Source organism: Schistocerca serialis, chromosome 6, assembly GCF_023864345.2.
Source record: "Schistocerca serialis cubense isolate TAMUIC-IGC-003099 chromosome 6, iqSchSeri2.2, whole genome shotgun sequence".
NCBI lineage: Eukaryota > Metazoa > Arthropoda > Insecta > Orthoptera > Acrididae > Schistocerca > Schistocerca serialis.
Window position 1 is genome coordinate 528359390 of NC_064643.1, and position 21920 is coordinate 528381309.

The 21920-nt window shown below is 38.6% G+C and overlaps 1 protein-coding gene across 1 annotated transcript in view; it reads right to left on the reverse strand.

Moving 5' to 3' along the window:
• LOC126484437 (mitotic checkpoint serine/threonine-protein kinase BUB1-like) overlaps window positions 1-21920 on the reverse strand; it is a 220226-nt gene that overhangs the window by 121693 nt on the left and 76613 nt on the right. The window contains exons 5-6 of the mRNA XM_050107954.1: window positions 20735-20816; window positions 8124-8278 (exon numbers count right to left, since the gene is read on the reverse strand). Of these exons, the coding sequence (XP_049963911.1) occupies window positions 8124-8278; window positions 20735-20816 (237 nt within the window). The remainder of the gene's footprint in view (window positions 1-8123; window positions 8279-20734; window positions 20817-21920) is intronic.

The following is a 21920-nucleotide window of genomic DNA, read 5'->3' on the forward strand; positions in this document are numbered from 1 at the left end:
ACTGTATAGGCACTACATGGTGAATAGATACACAAACAGGGCTAAACTGACGAACATGCTTTCTTCTTAAAGTCAAATGCCTCAGAACTGTGCAGACTGCAATTATACTAAGTTTAGTGTATGAAAGACAGCTTGTAAGTACATGTGTAGTTTTCAAAGAGGAAGACTAAACTTTAACATTGTATTAATAATAAAAACATTACAGATGGAGCACACTGCCTGGTGAAGGAAATTAGCTGTATACTTTTCAAAGGAACAATCCCGGCATTTGATGTAATTGATTATGAGGTACCATGGAAAACCTGCAACTGGATGAATGAATGGACGGGGATTTGAAATCCCACCTCCTGAATCCAAGCTCAGTGTGCTAACCAATATGCTACCTCACTCAGTCACTTTATGAAATGATGGCAAGATTAATGCTCTCAAAGAGTAGAGGAACAGGGAGGTCAGTAATGCTTTATAGTATGGCCAGGTCATAATGACAGTCTCTAATTTGTTGATGGTCATCCTAACCAGAATGAATATTTGCTTTCACACAAAATAACAAGAATTTTCACTATGCAAATGCTGCCTTAATAAAGTAAAGGAGGTGATATTTTCTTAATACCATGAGGCATCTTTTGAACCCGTTTTCAGAAGAAAAGAAGAGCCAGTTAGCCAGGATCTCCAAAAGTTTTGATATGTGTATAAAGGTGAAAATTAAAAAAACAAACTGAAGCTCTGCTAGGGAATGTTGTCGATATGATCAGTAAATGTAAAATGCTGTATAATTCAGTGGATTTCCCAAACTGTGACCCATACTGCCCACAGAGTTGTTCCCCATTCATCTCTGCTCCTCACTTTCATTATCACATCACATCGCCACAACACCACCAGGTGGCATTCAGTCTCACAGTGGGCGGATGTCATAATATTTTGGCTCACTAACATGTCAAAATGTTGTCTAGCATTACCATTTGTCCACAGTTCATCATTTCTATGCTTGTCCTTAGCGGTTGAAGCTGAAATCATATTGCTCAGCCTTCTCTCCCTGTCTCAGTATCATATTCCAACATACACAAAACTATATGCTGATGTTTATACTGACTGCTTCTTGTGCATTAACTGTCTTCACATTTCTCAGAATTGTGCTTATATTTCTATGCAATGCCCAAGTTCTAACTGATTTTGGTATACTGAAAATAATATTGTTATCCTCTCAAAAGTGTAAAATAGCTAAGCAGGAATGGCTAGAGGACAAATGCAAGGCTGCAGCTGCATGCATAACCAGGAGAAAGATAGATGCCACCTATACCTTTAGGGAAAAGAAAAGAATCTGTATGAATCATAAGAGATCAGACAGTAAGCCAATACTAAGCAAATGGCAAGCTAAAAGATGGAAGGAATATACAGAAGGACTAAGCTAAACTAAACTTAACTTGACCCCAGGATGCCTCAGAAGGCACAACAGCACCGACCGACCATCATGTCATCCTCAGCCAATAGATGTCACTGGTGGAGGGTCATGTGGTCAGTGCACTGCTCTTCCAACCGTTATCAATTCTCTTGACTGGAGTCGCTACTTCTCAATCAAGTAGCTCCTCAATTGGCCTCTCAAGGGCTGAGCGCACCCTCATTGCCTCATTGCCAACAGCTGACAGTTACCCATCCAAGTGCTAGCTGAACCTGATAGCACTTAACTTCAGTGGCCTGATGGAAAATGTTGTTATCACTGCAGCAAGGTTAAGTCCCATAGTGCTTAGAGCCATTTGACTGCAGCAAGGTCATTAACATACAGAAGGGCTATACAAGGAAAGTGAATCTGAAGGCAATATTATAGAAAGGGAAGAAGAAGCAGCAAATGAAGATGGGATAGGAGATATTATGCTATAAGAAGAATTTAGCAGAGCTCTGGAAGATCTAAGCTTAAACAAAGCCCTGGAGTAAATGACATTCCCTTGGAAAAATTGAGATCCTTGGGTGAGGCAGCCATGACAAAATTATTCCACCTGGTGTGCAAGATATATGCGTGAGGCAAAATACCATCACATTTCAAGAAAAATGAAATATTTCCAATTCTGAAGAAGGCAAGTGCTGAATTTATGAATATTACCAGATATCCAGTTTATTAAGTCATGGTTGAAAAATACTGGCATTAATTACTTCCAGAAGAGTGGAGAGATTGGTAGAAGCTGACTTCGAGGAAGATCAGTTTGGATTTTGGAGAAATGTAGAAACATGCAAGATAATACTGATGCTACAATTTATATTAGAACATATACTGAAGGAAAGCAAACATACGTTTATGGGATTTGTAGATTTAGAGAAAGTTTCTGGAATTGAAAAAACTGACTGGGACACACTTGTTTAAAAATTCTAAAGGTAGCAATGGTAAAATAAAAAGCAGGGAATGAAATGTTATTTAAAACTTGTACACAATACAGATTGCAGTTACATGGGTCAAAGGACTTGACAGGGAAGCAGTGATTGAAAAGGGATTGACAGGGATTTACCCTATCCCCGGTGTTATTCAATACATACTTTGTGTAAACAGTAAAGGGAACACAGGAGAAATTTAGAAAAAGAATTAAAGCTCATGAAGAAAAAACGAAAACTTTGTGGTTTGTCAATAAAATGGCAATTTTGTCACAGATGACGGAAGACTTGGAAAGGGGTTGAGAGTACTGAGCAGTGCCTTGAAATGAAGTTTTAAAGTGAACATCAACAAAAGTAAACCAAGGTAATGGAATGCACTCATTAAATGAGTCAACTGTACCAGGAAATGTGACACTAAAAGTTGTAGCTGAGTTTTGCTATTTAGATAGCAAAATAAAAGGGTTAACCAGGAGAAACTATTGTAGAGAACTGCATGAAGCCAGTCTTCAGACTAAAGACTACAAAAACAACAAAAACCAAACAAACTGTGTCATTACCTGCATCATTCACTCTTTATCTGAGTCATGTACATGTTCTGAGTGCCATGCTGTTATCACAATATTTATTTAGGTTGTTTTACATATGGAAAAAACAATGAGTTATGCAGAAAATGACTATTACTAGTGCATTATCTTATCAGTTCAGCCATTGAAGAAACAGCCCATCGCATACAAAATAATCAGTTTCACAATGCTACAACACTCAAGTGAAAATTAATAGCCACAAGGAAACTCAGAGGATCAGTTAAGACTTACACCAGCCAAAGCATTATAACCACTATCTCCTGATGGAATGATCATGTGTATGTTATGCCAAACACATGTATTGTGGTTGTAAATTTGATTAACATTGTGTAAAGACACGAGAGGAATCTGCTGTTCAACTGACTGAAAAAGAGCAAACTATAATGGTCTGGCAGCTGTAAATGATTATCATTCCGTCCCATTGGATGTTCTTCTCTTATCAACATTAGTGCTTACCTAAAGAGAATAATTAACAGTGAAATCACAGAAGAATGTGATTGTCTGGGGCTTTCCTGCTCTTAAAGTTAATATGGTACTGTCACACACACACACACACACACACACACACACACACACACACACACACACACAAAACTGCACATGAAACTATGATCTTTTACACCTGAGGAATGACAGATAAAAACAGATACAGCAGTTCATCAAGTAATAATTGTAAAAAATTATGTTATGATTTATTTAAATAATATTTATGTATATAGTATGGTATTTACATTACTAATTCTATTGAATTTTTTCAATATTATCATGTGTGAAGTGACTTATTGTCATTTGACCACAGCTGATAGTTACATAACAGCTAATGTGTGCAAGAAGGTGGAACTCCTTTATTGAGATGATATACAAAGAATATTGTCCAGGAAAAAAGGTTTGAACTAATTTCAAAGTAAAAGGCAGCCAATGTAATGTTTAACATATATTACAGACACTCAAGCTGACTCAACTATATGTGTAAGTATGTCAGTGCTATTGCTTTATGTAATACATAGTGATCCACACTACGGGCATAGATGTGAAGATGGAGAGTAGTACCTGCAAGGATATCCTCACAGTTGGACCAGATATGAATTACTACATCAACACGAGTATCTACAGCCCCTACCACCAGAAGGACAGGTAGCAGAGCCCACAATATTCAGGGAGGATCGCATGGGCCAGTCAATGTCTCTGCCACCAAGGATACACTGGCTGACACGCAAAACTCCATCAAAAAGCTGTGTGTACTCAAATGGCCTTTATAGTTACTGCACCCTAATAATTACCATTGCTACAGACTGACTTATTTTTGTGTCATGTGGAGTTATATCCAATGTCCAACAATGACTTGGCTGACCTTTCACATGTACTGCTTGTTGTGTTTGTGATTGTCTTTTCAGAAAAAATCCTTTAATTGTTATTAACTACTTCTCATTTCAAAGAGAAGCAGTTCATAACAACTGTGGTGATGTGCTCTGAACATTTCATGTGAACCAGCAACCTGCAAAATGGACACTACAGTGGAAGAGATTTTGAAACAGCAGCAACAGCAGGCTGCAGCTGAAGTATGCCACCAACAACAAATGGAAGCATTACAACTACAAACCAGCACATCTACATGTGACGCTGAATGGCCGGAAAGCACAAGGTACTCCAGCATTGTCTCTATTCAGTGCATAATAAGGTACATGGGAGCTGCATCTGCAGATACTACAGCAACACTTGGAAGCTTTTGATGTAACAGATACTTCTATGCTGTGTCCACCTTTTTTGCTGTGGTTTTCCAAGAAAGTAGTGAAATTGCTCAAGAATTTGTGCCCCATAATGGACAACGAGAAGTTGATACAAACATCTGTCATAAAATTTAAGCTAGGATTCAGGCAGAGTCAGAAGAGACCCAACAAATCAGATCAAGAGCGATTTACCAATCTTAAATGCCTGAGTCATCATAGTAAAAATTTTGTGTGTGTGTGTGTTGGGGGTGGGGGGGAGGGGGGGTGGGGGGGGGGAGAGAGAGAGAACAGTTTTGTGAAAATAATACTGGATAGTCCACAGCAGAATTCTTCTTTGGAATTAATTAACATGACACACACACACACATACAGGCTACAATATCTCTGTTGATGGCATCATCCTCAAGCTGTAACCCAACTGTGTGTGTGTGAAAGTATATTGTGTAGGTGTTAATATGGATCCTTCTCACCAACACGAGGTTTTCATTGCACAGGTGGGAACTTTCCCAATAGTATATCCTACGCTTCCATAACCCTCCTGGCCCCAACCTTTTTTTTTAGTCTTAGTCCTCTCCCATCCAGCCCCTTCTCTGTTCCCATTCCAGCACTGCACAGCCCTCATTCCTCCATCGCACACAGCCTTTTTACCCCTCTACTTTTCTGCTATCCCCTCCCGTTCCTCACCTCTCCGCTCCGTCCCTCTAACCTCTCAGGTGCACACAGCTGCCCTACCCTCTTTCCCCCTCGTCCCTCCGCACTTCCCAACAGCTGGTCACTGTCTGCTATGCCTGCTGTACTATCCTTCCTCCTCCCTGCCCCAGCCTCCCCCTCACCCTCACCCAGTGGCCACTCCCATCATGCACCGGTGCTGGTGCTGGCAGTGTGGCCTCAGTTGCCTGAGAGTGCAGTCATGTGTGTGTATGTGTTACTTTTGCGCGCACGCGTGTGTGTGTGTGTGTGTGTGTGTGTGTGTGTGTGTTTGCCGTCTAATTCTGAAGCTATCTGTGACTCAGCATCTCCACTATATGGTGAGTAGCCACTTTCCTTTTCACAATATTGTTACATAGTATGACTTATGTTAGTAGACGGATTGAAAAAGTGTGACTTACAACTTTAGTATTTACAGATATAGAGAAAGATTTGACAACATGGAGAGGAATATACGCTTTGAAAATCTGAAGTTACTGGGGATAAAGTACATGGACCAAAAGGTTAACAACAAATTCTATAGAAACCAGAATGTAGTTACGAGAGTTGAATGGCATTAAACGGAGGCAGTTGTTTAGAAAGTTAGAGACAGTGTAGTAGCCTCTCCCCAGAGTTATTTCAGTCTACACAATGAGCAGACATGAAAAGAAAACAAGGAAACATTTGGAAAGAGAAAGTACAAGCAGACAAAATAAAAACTTTGTTTGCCAATTATATGGTAATTCTGTCAGACAACGGTTAAATTAGAAAATCAGTTGAATGGTATCGCTAGTGTGGAGATCAGGTGAACATCAACAAAAGAAAGGCAAGAAAAATGGAATGTACTTGAATTAAACCAGGTGGTGATGTGGGAATTGGATTGGAAAAGTGACACTGAAATCAGCAGATGAGTTTTACTATTTGGGCAGCAAACTGACTGTGTGAAGAGGATGAAAAGGGCAAACTTACAAGAACAGCTTTTCCAGAAAAGAAAAATATTGAATACATAATATAAATCTAAGTATTTGGAAGAATATATCTAAAAACAAAGGTTATGTGACTTACCGAACGAAAGCGCTGGCAGGTCGATAGACACACAAACAAACACAAACACACACACAAAATTCAAGCTTTCGCAACAAACTGTTGCCTCATCAGGAAAGAGGGAAGGAGAGGGAAAGACAAAAGGATGTTGGTTTTAAGGGAGAGGGTAAGGAGTGATTCCAATCCCGGGAGCGGAAAGACTTACCTTAGGGGGAAAAAAGGACGGGTATACACTCGCACACACACACATATCCATCCACACATATACAGACACAAGCAGACATCTCACAAGCAGACATTGTGAGATGTCTGCTTGTGTCTGTATATGTGTGGATGGATACGTGTGTGTGTGTGTGTGTGTGTGTGTGTGTGTGTGTGTGTGTGTGTGCGCGCGCGAGTGTATACCCGTCCTTTTTTCCCCCTAAGGTAAGTCTTTCCGCTCCCGGGATTGGAATGACTCCTTATCCTCTCCCTTAAAACCCACATCCTTTCGTCTTTCCCTCTCCTTCCCTCTTTCCTGATGAGGCAACAGTTTGTTGCGAAAGCTTGAATTTTGTGTGTGTGTTTGTGTGTCTATCGACCTGCCAGCGCTTTCGTTCGGTAAGTCACATCACCTTTGTTTTTAGACATATTTTTCCCACGTGGAATGTTTCCCTCTATTATATTGATATAAGTATTTGGAAGTATTTTCTGAAAATCTTTGTCTAGAGTGTAGTCTTGTACAGAAGTGAAATGGATATGATAAACAGTTCAGACAGAGAGAAGAGAATACAGCTTTTTGAAATGTGGTGCTACAGATGAATAATGAAAATTAGGTGGATATATTGGATAACTAATGAACAGGTATTTAAACAACTGGGCTGAGGAAAGAATGTTATGGTACAACATGTCTAATAACAAAGGATCGCTCAAAAGGACACAGTCAGTTTGGTTATGGTTATGCAGTGACATACTGTGTGTGTGTGTGTGTGTGTGTGTGTGTGTGTGTGTGTGTGTGTGTGTGTGTGTGTGCGCGCGCGCGCACACACACGTCAGTGGGGGGAGAAAGGGGGGGGGGGGGGGGGGGAGGCTGTTCACTGGGTGTCTTAAAATTGTAGAGGGATACCAAAACATGAATGACTACAGCAAGCAGGCTCAAGTGGACGTAGGTTGCTATACTTATGCAGAGATAAATAGGCTTGCACAGTATAGATTAGCATGGTGTGGCACATCAAACCACTCTCTGGACTGAAAAGGACAACAATAACAACAACAACAATAAAATTCTAGAAATAAAATCTTCTTACTGAATCATTCATTCAGTAATTTAGCTACAGTGCTTAGACAGCCAGAGTAATTTTACATTTTGCTACCCTAACTAATGACTGAAACGTCTATGCACCAAACCCGAGCTGACACATTCTCTACAGAGCACTTCACGTAAATGGTTTGCTAATCTAATGCCTGAATTTATGAACATGAGTTTGCGGATTAGATTAATACAGGCTGTATAAATGACACAATAAAGTTAACATAGGTAAAAGCTCTCCACACACAAACAGTTATATAAATTCAACAGTATAAAATTTTGATGCTGCTGTTCAAATATCTTTTTATACGCATATTCAACACTAATGTTACTCTGGTAACATTGGATTCAGAAATTTTTGATCAACATACTACAGTGAATAGCCCATTTAATATAAAAATTACACACATGAATAAGAAATAAGACAGTGGTTACCTTTTCCTTTGGGTACCTTGGTCTCTGGGATGGGTTTGGCACTTCAAAAACTGCAAGACGACAGTGAAAGCCATCTGTAGCCTTTGACTTGTAGTCATTATGTGAGTTTCCCAATCTAGTTCCATGAACTGGAGAGTATTTTCCACCCCTCTGAACTGTAAATAAAAAAGGTAGCATAGTATTTCACTAATTCATATTACAGATTTTAAATCCTATGGAACTAAGGAGCAAGAATGAAAAATGGAAGAGATGAAAGGATGAGGGCAGGAGGTCCATCTGGGTAACTAGGCTACCACTCGATTATGAACCACACTATATGCCAATTAAAATTATTTTGTGATTGATGTTTCAGCATATTAAGTGGTAGGGACGAACCGCCATCCAGTCACAGTTTATGCGTGAGCGCCAGTTGCTGTATTGCCTGTTTTGTAGGTACGTACAGTGCATTGTGAACTGTAGTGGGCGTGTGCTATCAACTCCCCCCCCCCCCCCCCCCCCCCCTTTCCACTGTCTTGCCACTGCAATCTGTCAATCATATAGTAATTTTGATCGGAGTATACCATTTGCCTTAAAAGATTTAGGGAAATCATTGAAACCTACATCTGGCTGGCCAGAGAGGGATTTCAACGCTGCTTCTTCCAAATGCGAGTTTGGGGCTCTTCCGCACTACCTTACCCAGTTTGTGAATGAATGAATCCATATACTCAACATGATTGCTCTACAAGCTCCAAATAAACTGTCAACAGCAAGCAATTGCTGGTAGGTTACCAAGCATGTGTGCTGTTTTTCGCATATTTTCCTTCTAAGAGGAGTTAAATAATCTGAACTACAAAATATGGTAGGTTCTACGGACCTCAGTGATGGTCTTGAATGTGTCAAAACTACGTGCGGAACTATTCGTACTGATTATTAAGAAAAAAAGTACTGTAATTAACAAGCATTGGCTGTTGGTCTTAAACCTCACTGACAACGGGACTTTATCAACTGACACTCTACCTTTATTTAAATTCTATATTTATCGTCAAATGTTAATGTTAATTCACAAATACTGAATCATAACTTTTCGTATAAATAACATTTTTAATTACTAATACATGAAAATGAAATAAGTTTACAGACAAGTGAAATGCCTAATTGTGATATGAAAAAATTATAAACATCAATAACCCGTTTTAATCTTTAGATATAAAAAAGTGTATTATTTTTATTTGATGTATCTCATTTTTGTAAAATTTGTTTTGAACACACTCATTTTCATGCAACTGGTAGTTGAATACATTATTATTCAGCATTTGTTAATTAAATGCCAGTTACAGAATCTCAGATAGTAAACTGAAATTTAAAAAAAAAAAAATGTTACTTACATGTAATTGGTCAGATGTCTACTGTTTGTAGACCACACATGAAGACAAAAATCAAAATATTGGAAAAATGCTGAGGCGTGTTCCAGACAGAGTTGTCAAGCCACTTATGATGAGCATGAACTGTCTGCACCTGTCAGTAATGTTTAAATTAACCCGATGCTTTCTATAATACCTATTCACATACATGTTTTAATTGTAACTGGTAATTTGTAGCTTTACACTGTGCAACATTGTTGCTTTTAATTAACGCTTATTCTAATACAGAGATATGTAAACAGGAAGAATAAGGTGCCGCGGTCAACAATGCCTATATAAGACAGTTCAAGCATCTGGCACAATTGTTCGATCAGTTACTGCTGCTACAATGGCAAGTTATCAAGATTTAAGTGAGTTTGAATGTGGTGTTACAGTCGGCACACAAGCAATGGGACACAGCATCTTCGAGGCAGTGATGAAGTGGGGATTTTCCCTTACGACCATTACACGAGTGCACCGTGAACAACAGGAATCCAGTAAAACATCAAAACTCTGACATTACTGCGGCTGGAAAAAGATCCTGCAAGAAAGGGACCAATGAAGACTGAAGAGAATCATTTGATGTGACAGAAGTGCAACCCTTCCACAAATTGCTGCAGATTTCAATTCTGGGCCATCAACAAGTGTCAGTGTGCGAACCACTCAATGAAACATCATCCATATGGGCTTTCGGAGCCAATGGCCCACTCGTGAACCCTTGATGACTGCACAACACGAAGCTCACGCCTCGCCTGGGCCAGTCAACACCAATATTGGACTGTTGATGACTGGAAACATGTTGCCTGATTGGATGAGCCTCATTTCAAATTATATTGAGCAGATGGATGTGAATGGGTATGGAATCAACCTCATGAATCCATGGATCCTGCATGTCAGCAGCAGATTGTTCAAGCTGGTGGAAACACTGTTATGGTGTGGGGCATGTGCAGTTGGAGTGATGTGGGATCCCTGATACATCTAGATACAACTCTGACAGATGACATGTACTTAAGCATCCTGTCTGATAACCTGCATCCACTCATGTCCATTGTGCTACGTGACAGATTTGGGCAGTTCCAGCAGGACAATGCGACACTCCGCACTTCAAGAATTAGAATTGCTACCGAGTGGCTCCAGGAACACTTTTCTGAGTTTTAACACTTCCACTGAACACCAAACTACCCAGCGATGAACACCACTGAGCATATCTGGGATGCCTTGCAACATGCTGTTCAGAAGAGATCTCCACCCCCTCGTACTCTTACGGATTTATGGACAGCCCTGCAGGATTCATGGTGGCAGTTCCCTCCAGCACTACTTCAGACATTAGTCGAGTCCATGCCACGTTGTGCTGTGGCACTTCTGCGTGCTTGCGGAGGCCCTACACAATATTAGATAGGTGTATCAGTTTCCTTGGCTCTTCAGTGTAGTTTTGTTCAGTGAAGACGCAGCTAATTTGTCTGCATGTCTCTGGAAATGTGGATTGGTACAAGCTACGTCCAGCCACTGCAGACTGCAACATGGCTTCATGCTTTTATATGAAAGTTGTCAAAAGTTTGACTGATATACAAAGTGGTCAGAAACAGTCTGAAAAGCTTGTAAGAGTCTTGCAGGGGAAGTTGTGTTGAGAAATAATTGTTCAGTTCCAAAAAAGACGCATTCCACCTTTTAACTGGTAATGAGCATTTGAACAAATTGTAACTCACGGACCCACAGATGTCTGTGCACCGCTACATTTTAGCATGTGCAAGAACCTGAATTTGTGAACGCAACAACCTGGTTGGCTAATTTCAATGCTAAATAACTCGTAAATGGTGTAACACTCTTAAAAGCTTCTCAGATTGTTTGTGATCACTCTGTATATTGGGTACTATAACCATCACGAAATATTTGGCCTAAGAATCCACACCCAATATGGTACCTTTTATGAACCAGTTCTATCCTGCGACATTCACCGGTTATGTAACGTCGTTGCATGGGAATCTCAGAATATCAATATGCCCAAGACATCACTAACATGCCTTTCATGCACAGGCAATATTTTAGTCAGTTCCTGCATGGAAACTAACAGCAAAATACCATTATCATCACTATGCACTAAGGTGCATAGCTATCGATATGTCATGGTATGTGATTTATATTAAAATGATGAGATTCAGCTTTGCAGTTCAGTATGCAGATAGTTTATACTCATCACAACAATGGTTGTGATCATGTGTTAAACAGGTTTCGCAATGCTGACTGATATCAACGCATTACATCAGACTTTGTAACTAGGATTTAGCTTTTTGTTTAAAATTACATGGTTGATTATGTTTGTTTGTTTTGACTTAGTAAGTAAATGCTTGATAATGACCACGAGAGTGAAATTGGCCAACAGCAAATAAAAGTACTACATAAAGTTACAGGCTCAGCAGAAACATGTCTTCAATGAACTTGAATCTTTTCAGTTGATGAAAATGCTTTGCTCTTAACAATGCTCAGGAACTTTCTAATTTTTGGAGGCTTTTTTTGTGAATTTCATCATACTGCTTTAAAAAGATTTACGACCAGGCACTGATCTCTTTAAGTATGAAGAAAACCAAAGATCTCCTTGTGATAGCTGAAAGAAGATGCTTCAATTTATGAAGCAGTGGTTGTAATATTAACTAGATCCTCTTTTCTGAAAATGATGGAACTGAAGACTGATTTATCAGTTCTGAGTTTTAGTTGTTAAATACAGAAACAGAATACATATTCACTTCTGCTGCAAGCCTGTGTTGAGCAATTTCGACGAGAAATAAGAACTTCAATTTTGGCACAAGCATAATATGTGGTTACAAAGCTTAATAATGAGTAAGGTTTTCAACAAATACGGGTAATTTTTAGCTTTTCTCAAATGGTAAATCTGAGTTAGCTAGATGAGAATGGAGATGGTCCTCCTTGCCCATTCTGCCACCAGAAACACAACATTATCTTTTGTAAATGGGCACTATCCTTTGGTTGTGGGAGATTCATCTGTTAGGGCTCAGTCATTAATTTCTTTTTAAGAAGTTAAAATAAATGCAACATGTCTTATTACAAAAAAGAGGATATGGCTACTCACTTAGTTTTGTTGCTTTAAATTAGAGCCTGCAGCAGTTCTTCACTCAACTTTTAAACCCTGCCCACAGATTGCAAATGTTGCAATATAGGTTAAATGCCAATTATCGGGTACAATCACCATCATGGATTAAACTATTTAAACCTTCTTCACCAAAGACTGGAGGTGTTGAATGTGGAGAATCATTCCTGTCAAAATGATCCTCCTTAAAATCATGAACAAATTTTCTGATACAATTTCTTTGATGGCACTCATCAGATACACAGCACAAATGTTTCCAGCCCCCATTATCCTCTATTAAAATCCAAATTAAACAATATATCACAAATGTTTGACTTTTTCTACTTGACACTCAATTTTCTAATGTTCAAAAAAATGTTCATAAAGTTCAAACAAGTGAAGTTCAACATATAACTGCAAGTACAATATTATGAAAAGGAAAGTTGCTACTTACCATACAGCAGAGATGCTGAGTCGCAGATAGGCACAACAAAAAGACTGTCAGAAATAAAACTTTCGCCTCCCCCCCCCCCCCCCCCACACACATAAAGCTTTATTTGTGACAGTCTTTTTGTTGTACCTATCTGCAACTCAGCATCTCCACTATATGGTGAATAGCAACTTTCCTTTTCATAATATTGTTACATTCCATCCTGGATTTTCCAAATACAGTATTAGAATTTCAAGTAAAAACTGACAACTGATAAATACCGCTGAATGGTGTTTGTTTGGTTTATCATACATACTACATGGGGAAACTCATGCTACAATAATAAATAATCGCACTTGCCAAAGGAAGTGCAGTTATGCTCGCTGTAAATCAGAGGTAAAAGTACAATGTGTCATGATCACACGGACAGACACCGGTCACTCTCGCACAGAATCCGGTGGCTGGCTGCCAGTGGCATCATCTGTTGCACCAGAAATAGTTCTGAGCTGGTCAGACAGCCACGACTTCTTTTGCTTCAATGTTTTTATGTGATTTTGCTACTACTGGCAGGTTAAATAAGTTCCATTTGTGTTTCTGTCAGAAAGTCGCATTTAGCATAGATGCAATTTCATCTCAAACCATAAATCATGATCATGAATTTCTCTAGAAAAAAGGTGTGTTACAACTCATATAATATGTTTTAAGAAATAAAATATTTTCATTTTATTTTGGTTTCTATAAATGCGACAGTCACACATACTTATGGGCTTTCATTTAATTCACAAATTTTCTTCATAATTTTGTTTCCTTATTTGGAAAGTCACAGAATGCTAACTTCCTTCTTATATTGCCAGAAACAACTGAATTATAAGCAATACCTTCTCTGCTCCGGCTATATATATTATGTAGATATTTATCGCTAAAAATTAAAAAAAAAAATAATAATTATATATATATATAGTTATAATAGAGGGAAACATTCCACATAGGAAATATATATCTAAAAACAAAGATGTGTGACTTACCAAATGAAAGTGCTGGCAGGTCGACAGACACAAACAAACACAAACATACACACAAAATTCAAGCTTTCGCAACAAACTGTTGCCTCATCAGGAAAGAGGGAAGGAGAGGGAAAGACGAAAGGAAGTGGGTTTTAAGGGAGAGGGTAAGGAGTCATTCCAATCCCGGGAGCGGAAAGACTTACCTTAGGGGGAAAAAAGGACGGGTATACACTCGCACACACACACATATCCATCCACACATATACAGACACAAGCAGACATATTTGTTTTTAGATATATAATTATATATATATATATATATATATATCACATTTTTACGAGTTCTTATGAATTATCTACTCGAAAACCCCAATAACAAAACTTATGAAAACTGCAGAATATATTGTTTGTTTAATGTGTTAGTAGTTACTGCAAGCAAAGTGCGCAATATTTTTCTCTGTAAAGTGCTAAATTTTTAACGTTCTGAATATTCCGCATCCTTGAATTTCTAGTGAAAAATAATGCATGTTGGCAACACTGTTTCCAGTCTCCTGTTTACAAAAAATGAGTGAGAAATTGGAGACGAATAATTCTGCATAGAGTTTTGTTTTTGGTTTGAACTTTTGTTAGAAACAATGTCACTGGGAAAATACAGCAGTGAATGGGTGAGGTGTGCGGACTATGAGAAAAAGACACAAGAAGGTGATGTTTAAGAAAAGTGAAAAACACTTCACAATTGTTGGAAATCTTTCAGAGGTATTGCAGAAATATCTCGGTCCTCAAGTAATTGTCTTACTATCACATCCACTGTGCAGGGATTGCTATATTCACTACAACAAGAAATTTAGTGATAACCCATCTGAAACTGGGTATGAAATTGTTGATGCAATGAGCCTTGGCAGCTACCTATACTGAGAAGGTACAATTACTGACACAGATACCACATAGCTACTCCAAGCAGCAAATACAGAAATACATACCCACTTCCTCACATTATCTAATTTCAAAAGTTCATAAAATAAAGAATGAAAAAGATATTTGGGTATGGTTAGATGCCTACTGCGGGCATCCATTGCAAGATGATACACTTAATGCTGCTCTGCAATATTACCTGTGTCATGACAAAGGTCGTAACAGGCATGGTCCTGATCAGGATGATGATAACTCTGTTGGTGAAAACGATGAAAAAAGTAACAAAAGTAAAAAGATATATGAAAAGATCAGTAATAGAGGCATACTTTCTAATGAAAAAGGAGAACTCAAATTTAAAAATTGGTCTCTCAAAATTCTACTCCTTACTGCCAAAAGTGTCAAATGTCAGCCACTGAAAGCAATATGCACATGTATTTACTGCACTAATTTGAAACTTATTTGTTTCACCGTCATAGTGTCACATTGTGTATATGTCAAAAACTACAAGGTAAATCTTGGTTGCAGGAGTGTACAGTACGTCCTGTACTGAAGGGATGACTGTTGAAGCACTACACCTTGAGGATACTGACAATGACGTAACCTATGGATTGTGGAAGAGAGGAGAGTTGGTGAAGAAGATAATGGAGCTTGAGAAGTTTGTTACTGAGGTTAGACATTGGGTCATGAAAGAAGTAGCTCATCAAAATGTCCACATGATTCACAGACAGGGAACAGAAGACTTAAAATCAGCCACATCCCAGAATACTGACACATTAGTTCTTCATTTTGACTTAGCTGAAAAATGGCCTGTTGCTTTACAGAACAAAGTTCAAAGTTAGCACTAGCACACATCACAAGTGTCAATATTCACATGTGTTGCTCACCTCCTTCGAACATCACACTGTTTTGCTATTGTCAGTGATGATCTCATTCATGGAAGTAGATATGCATGCTATGATATCATGATAACTGAGGACGTAGCATCTAGACACCATACATTTCCTAAACATGTGTATGTGGCTGATGGTGCAACATCTCATTTTAAAAACCACTTTCAGATTTATGAGCTTGGATAATATTGTGCAGGAATGGATATTTTCACCAACAGGTCATCGAAAAAGTTCATGTGATGTGGTATATCTCTGTACACATCTCCAGTATGAAGCTATTGATGCTGTAAGAGATGTGATTGGATTTGTACAGGACATACTGAAATTACTGAAGCACATGATGAAACTCTTCCTTCTAAATGAGAGTACAGTAGGTGATTTCTGTTAAAAAAGGGGAGAGAGAGAGAGAGAGAGAGAGAGAGAGAGAGAGAGGAGAGGGAGAGGGAGAGGGAGAGGGAGAGGGAGAGAGAGAGAGAGAGAGAGAGAGAGAGACAAGAGTGGTCTGCTATGAAGCCAGTGGTAGGAATTCAGTCAAGTTACTTCTAGGTTGCATCCTGGAGTGCCATATACAGTGAAATCCCTATTTTACTTTTTTGTGTGGGCCAAACATAAAAACCATAAAATTAAGGAAAATGCAGAATTGAGGTAAATGTTAAAACCCCCCAAAATATGAGCAAAAACACATTTAATTGGCATATATGATTAAAAATTGCAATACTCTCCTACAGTTTGTATAAAATCTAAGTGAAAGAAATTAAATGTACAATATAAAGTTTGTACAACAATTTGTGGTATTGAATTTCATCAGTTCTTAAAAAATCACAGATGTGTAACAGCAAGTAAAAAGTCAACAAAAAATTGAAACTGGCATCTGGGTATAAGGTAATATAGCTGTTTTCTGACATGTTACAGCTACAAATTACACCTTCAAAACACGTTTTTGAGAGACCATCCTTTGTGCTCACCCAGAAAAAAAGTAAACATTGTTTAACATGTTGAATTAAACCAAAAACATCACAGCAGCTAAGTGGTTAAACCATGAGCATAAATGCAGACATCTGCTTAATGACATACTTTGTCACCACTGCCGTTATTGTTTGATGCTTTTCTTATGAGTCACACTTCATATGCTCACCACAGTTACAAAAATGTAAAATAGGGATTTCACTGTATATGGCACTCCAGGATGCAACCTAGAAGTAACTTGACTGAATTCCTACCACTGGCTTCATAGCAGACCACTCTTGTCTCTCTCTCTCTCTCTCTCTCTCTCTCTCCCTCTCCCTCTCTCTCTCTCTCTCCCCAGTTCAGGCTTGATGAGAGAAACAGAGTTTACTTCGCCAATTGACACTACAAGCTTATTAGGAGTTAGCTCAGTGAATTTCTGTACACTGTGTAAAATGTAAATTTGAAAGAAAGCTTAGGTGCTACAGTTTTGCTTCAAACCCTCTTTCACTGCTGCCAATCTTCACGACCTACAATGTGTGGTGCAAAGTATATACATGATTAGTGCATGTACTTGTTGCAACTGTATCATGCCAGATTTGAACACCAAAGTATTTAAAATGTGCTGTCGCAAAACTCTTGTTCTATTTCTGTGCGACCTCTCTGTCATAGCACATCATCTGCATGAAAAGTATATTTTCAGCCCTCCACAAAATGCTTTTACCCCTACCTGCACTCCCATCACTGAAGGGCCACTTCCCCTATCCACACGTCCTGTAGGTGACCCCATTTTATGTGTGTTAGTATGGTGTGGTAGCTGCGCTGGTTACTGTGTGACTTAACAGGTCGACAGCCAATAAGAGTTCACTAGCCAGAAATGGATGACTTTCCTCGATTATGATCAAGCATATTCTTCAAGACTCAATGTCTGAATTTAAAAGGTTGACGATTTATACTGTTGCTGAATGCAGTACTTCAGAAATAAATGCAAAAAGATATGATTGAATTATAAGTGGCACAAGAAAAGTTGGTGACTGGGCCCCTTCGTCACGTATTGGCTAGGCCTGGAATGCTTCGTGTCGACTGTCTTCCTTTTTAATCACTGCAGCAACCTAGCAGTAGTTTTGTCACAACTGCACGGTGAAGCTAAATGTTGCAAGTTATGTTGGCAACACCGATCATGGATTACATACGCACTTCCTCTTTCATATTTCTCCTCTCCAGAACAGCTTAAAATATCCTCTTAATTCCACCACCACCACCACCACCACCAATGGAATGAACCATCTATCTTTTGAGCCACTTATAACTTGTTCAGTCACGTCAAATGTCAATGGGAAGAAAACAGGATGAAAACAAGCAAGGCGTCAAATAAGAACTTAGAATGGAGGTAAACCTTATTAGGAAGAAATGTAAAATGGGAGAATTTTTAGCATTAATCTTTTGGGTTTTTACAGGGGCTGCAAATCTATGGAGTAGAATTGTCAAAAAAAGTAAAATCGGAGAACTTAAAATCAAGATTCCACTGTACATACATTGCAAGAACAGTTCTCCACGAAATACAGTCTGTTACTGTGTGTGAAATGCAGAGACCTCAGCATACTTTAGAAGAGTTTGTTCTGAGCAACTTCGTTTCTTGTGTGTATGATAGTGGTGGGTGGGACCAAAAATTAGAGTCTCTCACGAGCTTCAAGATGTAACTGTCTCTTTTATGACACCTCATGGTCTGGTAAATTCTTTCAAATGGCCATCATCAACACATCAGTGTGCAGTTCCAATTTCCCAAGTATTGCTCTTGTTGCATCATCCTTGTCCATGTGCAAATTCAGTCCAGCTATACAATTTCACTGAGAAGCAGGTGAAAAACAAATGAACTCTTTTCAACAGTCCAGTATTGATTGTTACAGTGTATGTAACTTTAATTCATGGAATGCCATAAAGAAGTAAAATCATGACAGAAGACAATAAAAATTTGTGAGTAATGTTAGAAACAGAAAAATGCATATACAAAGCTATTTTCTGTATCTAATTTTCTTTAACATAATGCTTGAACAAAATGAACAATTGTTTTCCCACTCTATCACAAGGCTGTAAAATAATTATTTTGGCTACAATATATCAGTCTCGCAATCAGTTTTAGGTAGGGTGGCAGATGATCGGAGTGAAAGGAAGTGCTCCATCGCAGCGAGGCCCTGGACGTGCGGAATATTTGTGTATAAGGAAGTGGCATCAATGGTTACAACGATGGTTTCCGGGCGTAACAGATTGGGTAAGGATTCCAGGCGTTCGAGAAAGTGGTTGGTGTCTTTGATGAAGGATGGGAGACTGCACGTAATGGGTTGAAGGTGTTGATCTACGTAGGCAGAGATACATTCGGTGGGGGCTTGGTAACCAGCTACAATGGGGCGGCCGGGATGATTGGGTTTGTGAATTGTAGGATGTAGGTAGTAGGTAGAAGGTAGGGGTGCGGGGTGTAGGTGGGGTTTTTCCCACGTGGAATGTTAAGTGGGAAAAAAATTTTTCTTGGTTATGGTTTGGAAGTAAGTTACACATTATTGAGTATATATATGCAGGATAAAATTGTATGGTAGATTACGGTAAAAAGAAGAAGGTGAATACAAAGTGAAACTGCTTGCACAAACAAAAAGAGTAAGTAAGATGACAGAAAAGATTTCGAAATACAACAGTGACAATAACAAACGTAATTGTTCGGTTCAAATTAATTATATGAATATAATAGAGGGAAACATTCCACGTGGGAAAAATATATCTGAAAACAAAGATGATGTAACTTACCAAACTAAAGCATTGGTAAGTTGATAGAAACAATAACAAACACAAACACACACAAACACACACACACACACACACACACACACACACACAAATTTCAAGCTTTCACAACCCACGGTTGCTTCATCAGGAAAGAGGGAAGGAGAGGGATAGACGAAAGGATGTGGGTTTTAAGGGAGAGGGTAAGGAGTCATTTCAATCTCGGGAGCGGAAAGACTTACCTTAGGGGGAAAAAGGGACAGGTATACACTCGCGCACACACACACACACGTATTCATCCGCACATATACAGGCACATAATTTTTTTTTTTTTTTTTTCAGAGTACTTTGAAATAATGCTGTGACACATTCACTCTTGACCTTTATGATTTGAGATGAAATCACCAATACAGATGGAATGCTGTTTAAAATCTGAAGGAAGCAAGTGGGCTCAAACAACATTTACACTGCTTCATGTTTACCACTAGACTATGAACATATATGGCAGCAAAATACTTCCTGCAGAAGACAATGCTTCCTCAGCTCAAGCAGAATACACCTCCTCCAGAAACTCCTATATGCTAGTACCTGCAAATAGCCTGACACTGGATTCTGAGAGGCAATCTAATTTACTGCTGTCTTTAGAGAACAATTTGGTCTTGTCCCTGCAGCATCCAGGATTTATATAAAGAAACTGCATTTGGCAATGTGAGTGAAAATCATTAATATGATGTACATAAAAATTTCATAACTTAAAGGCAGTTGGTTGTGTTGAAGAGATCCTCAAAACTATTTGTCAGCAGTGAATGTGTGATGCGTGCTCACACTACAATAACATGAACATCGTGAATTCTTAATCTCACAGCCTTGAAATAATAAACAACACCTACTGGTGGTTTCTTATTAAGTATGTCACTTCTTGCAGTATTACTTAACAGTATCAGTTTATTACATTTTGCACAATGAATTCTTTTTTATTATTTTCTATTTAGCAATTTGTACAGAAACTGAATGACAGATCAGATGCTCCAAAAGCAACAGGAAATTGCCCAGCAGCAAAATTTCTAGATAGGGATTAAGAAAGAATACAGGGCAGGGACGAGAGGCAGGGGGAGGGTAGTAAAGGAGAAAGCAGACAGAGAAGGAAAGGATACAGAAATCTTGTGCATTATTGGCAACTGTGCTTAAATAGCTCACCTTTAGACACTTGCTTTGTATCTCTTTCCACTCTTTCTGTTAGTGTCCCAGTCTTCTCTGTAGATTTTCCATTAGCAGCTTTCTGAAAGGATATCAAGACTCTTCATTATTACCTTGTGACAACACAATTCTGCTTCTAATATCACATATTTATTTTCTCTCTAGCATAATCCTGGAAAGAAATACAATCTCCAGTTGCCTCCCACACGTCGTTGTCCCACCATTATTAATGCACCTTTCTCCAGTGCATAAAGCTATCTTTTCGAGTTTCCCATTTTCAACATTGACAAATCACAGCTATCTGTATGCACCATTTTTTCTTCTATCTTCAGAGTTATTCCCACCAACATTAATTCTTTGTGAACTTTGAACTAACCATACAAGGAAAGGAATGATCATTCTATCTTTTAAGCATATCTAACATAAAAATGAGAGGTGTGCAAAGGAATACCAATAACAATAATAACAGATCGCTACTCACCCAAGCAGAAGTGGTGTTGAGCAGCAGAGAGGCACATTAAAATAGATTGTTTGAAAATACTAGCTTTCAGACAAAGTCCTTCGTCAGATCTCTCTCTCTCTCTCTCTCTCTCTCTCTCTCACACACACACACACACACACACACACACACACACACACACACACACACACACACATTCATAAATGAACAACATATACATAGCCATGGAATATTTGCAGTTTGTATGTAAACCACAAATATTTGACATACATCGAAATAATGCAACTCAAAACCACAAAGATTGATGACGCTGAGGTTTGAAATATTTGAAATTGAATAGCACTGTTGGAGCCACCAGAACTGCTACTGAACAACCAAATGGATTTTTTTCTCTCGCCATTCCTGTATACTGACAGAGTAGTTTAAGAGAAACAGGGTCAATATCTCCCCCTTCCGATCCACCACACACTCTGTGTTGACCAGGTACTGAAAAATCTGTTCTTTAATGCTGTGTTAATTACTTAATCAAGCATGACACATTGTTGTGTAAGTAACATATTTGTTAATACTGTATTGTGAGGAACTCCATATTTAAACAGTAACCCATTTTAACCCATTTACAATAATATGCAGTACGAATATCTCATAACATCATTTAATCTCTTTGTTGCTTATTACACAGTCTTCTTGTAGTTTGAATTACGACTTAATTTCTTTGTCAGTTGT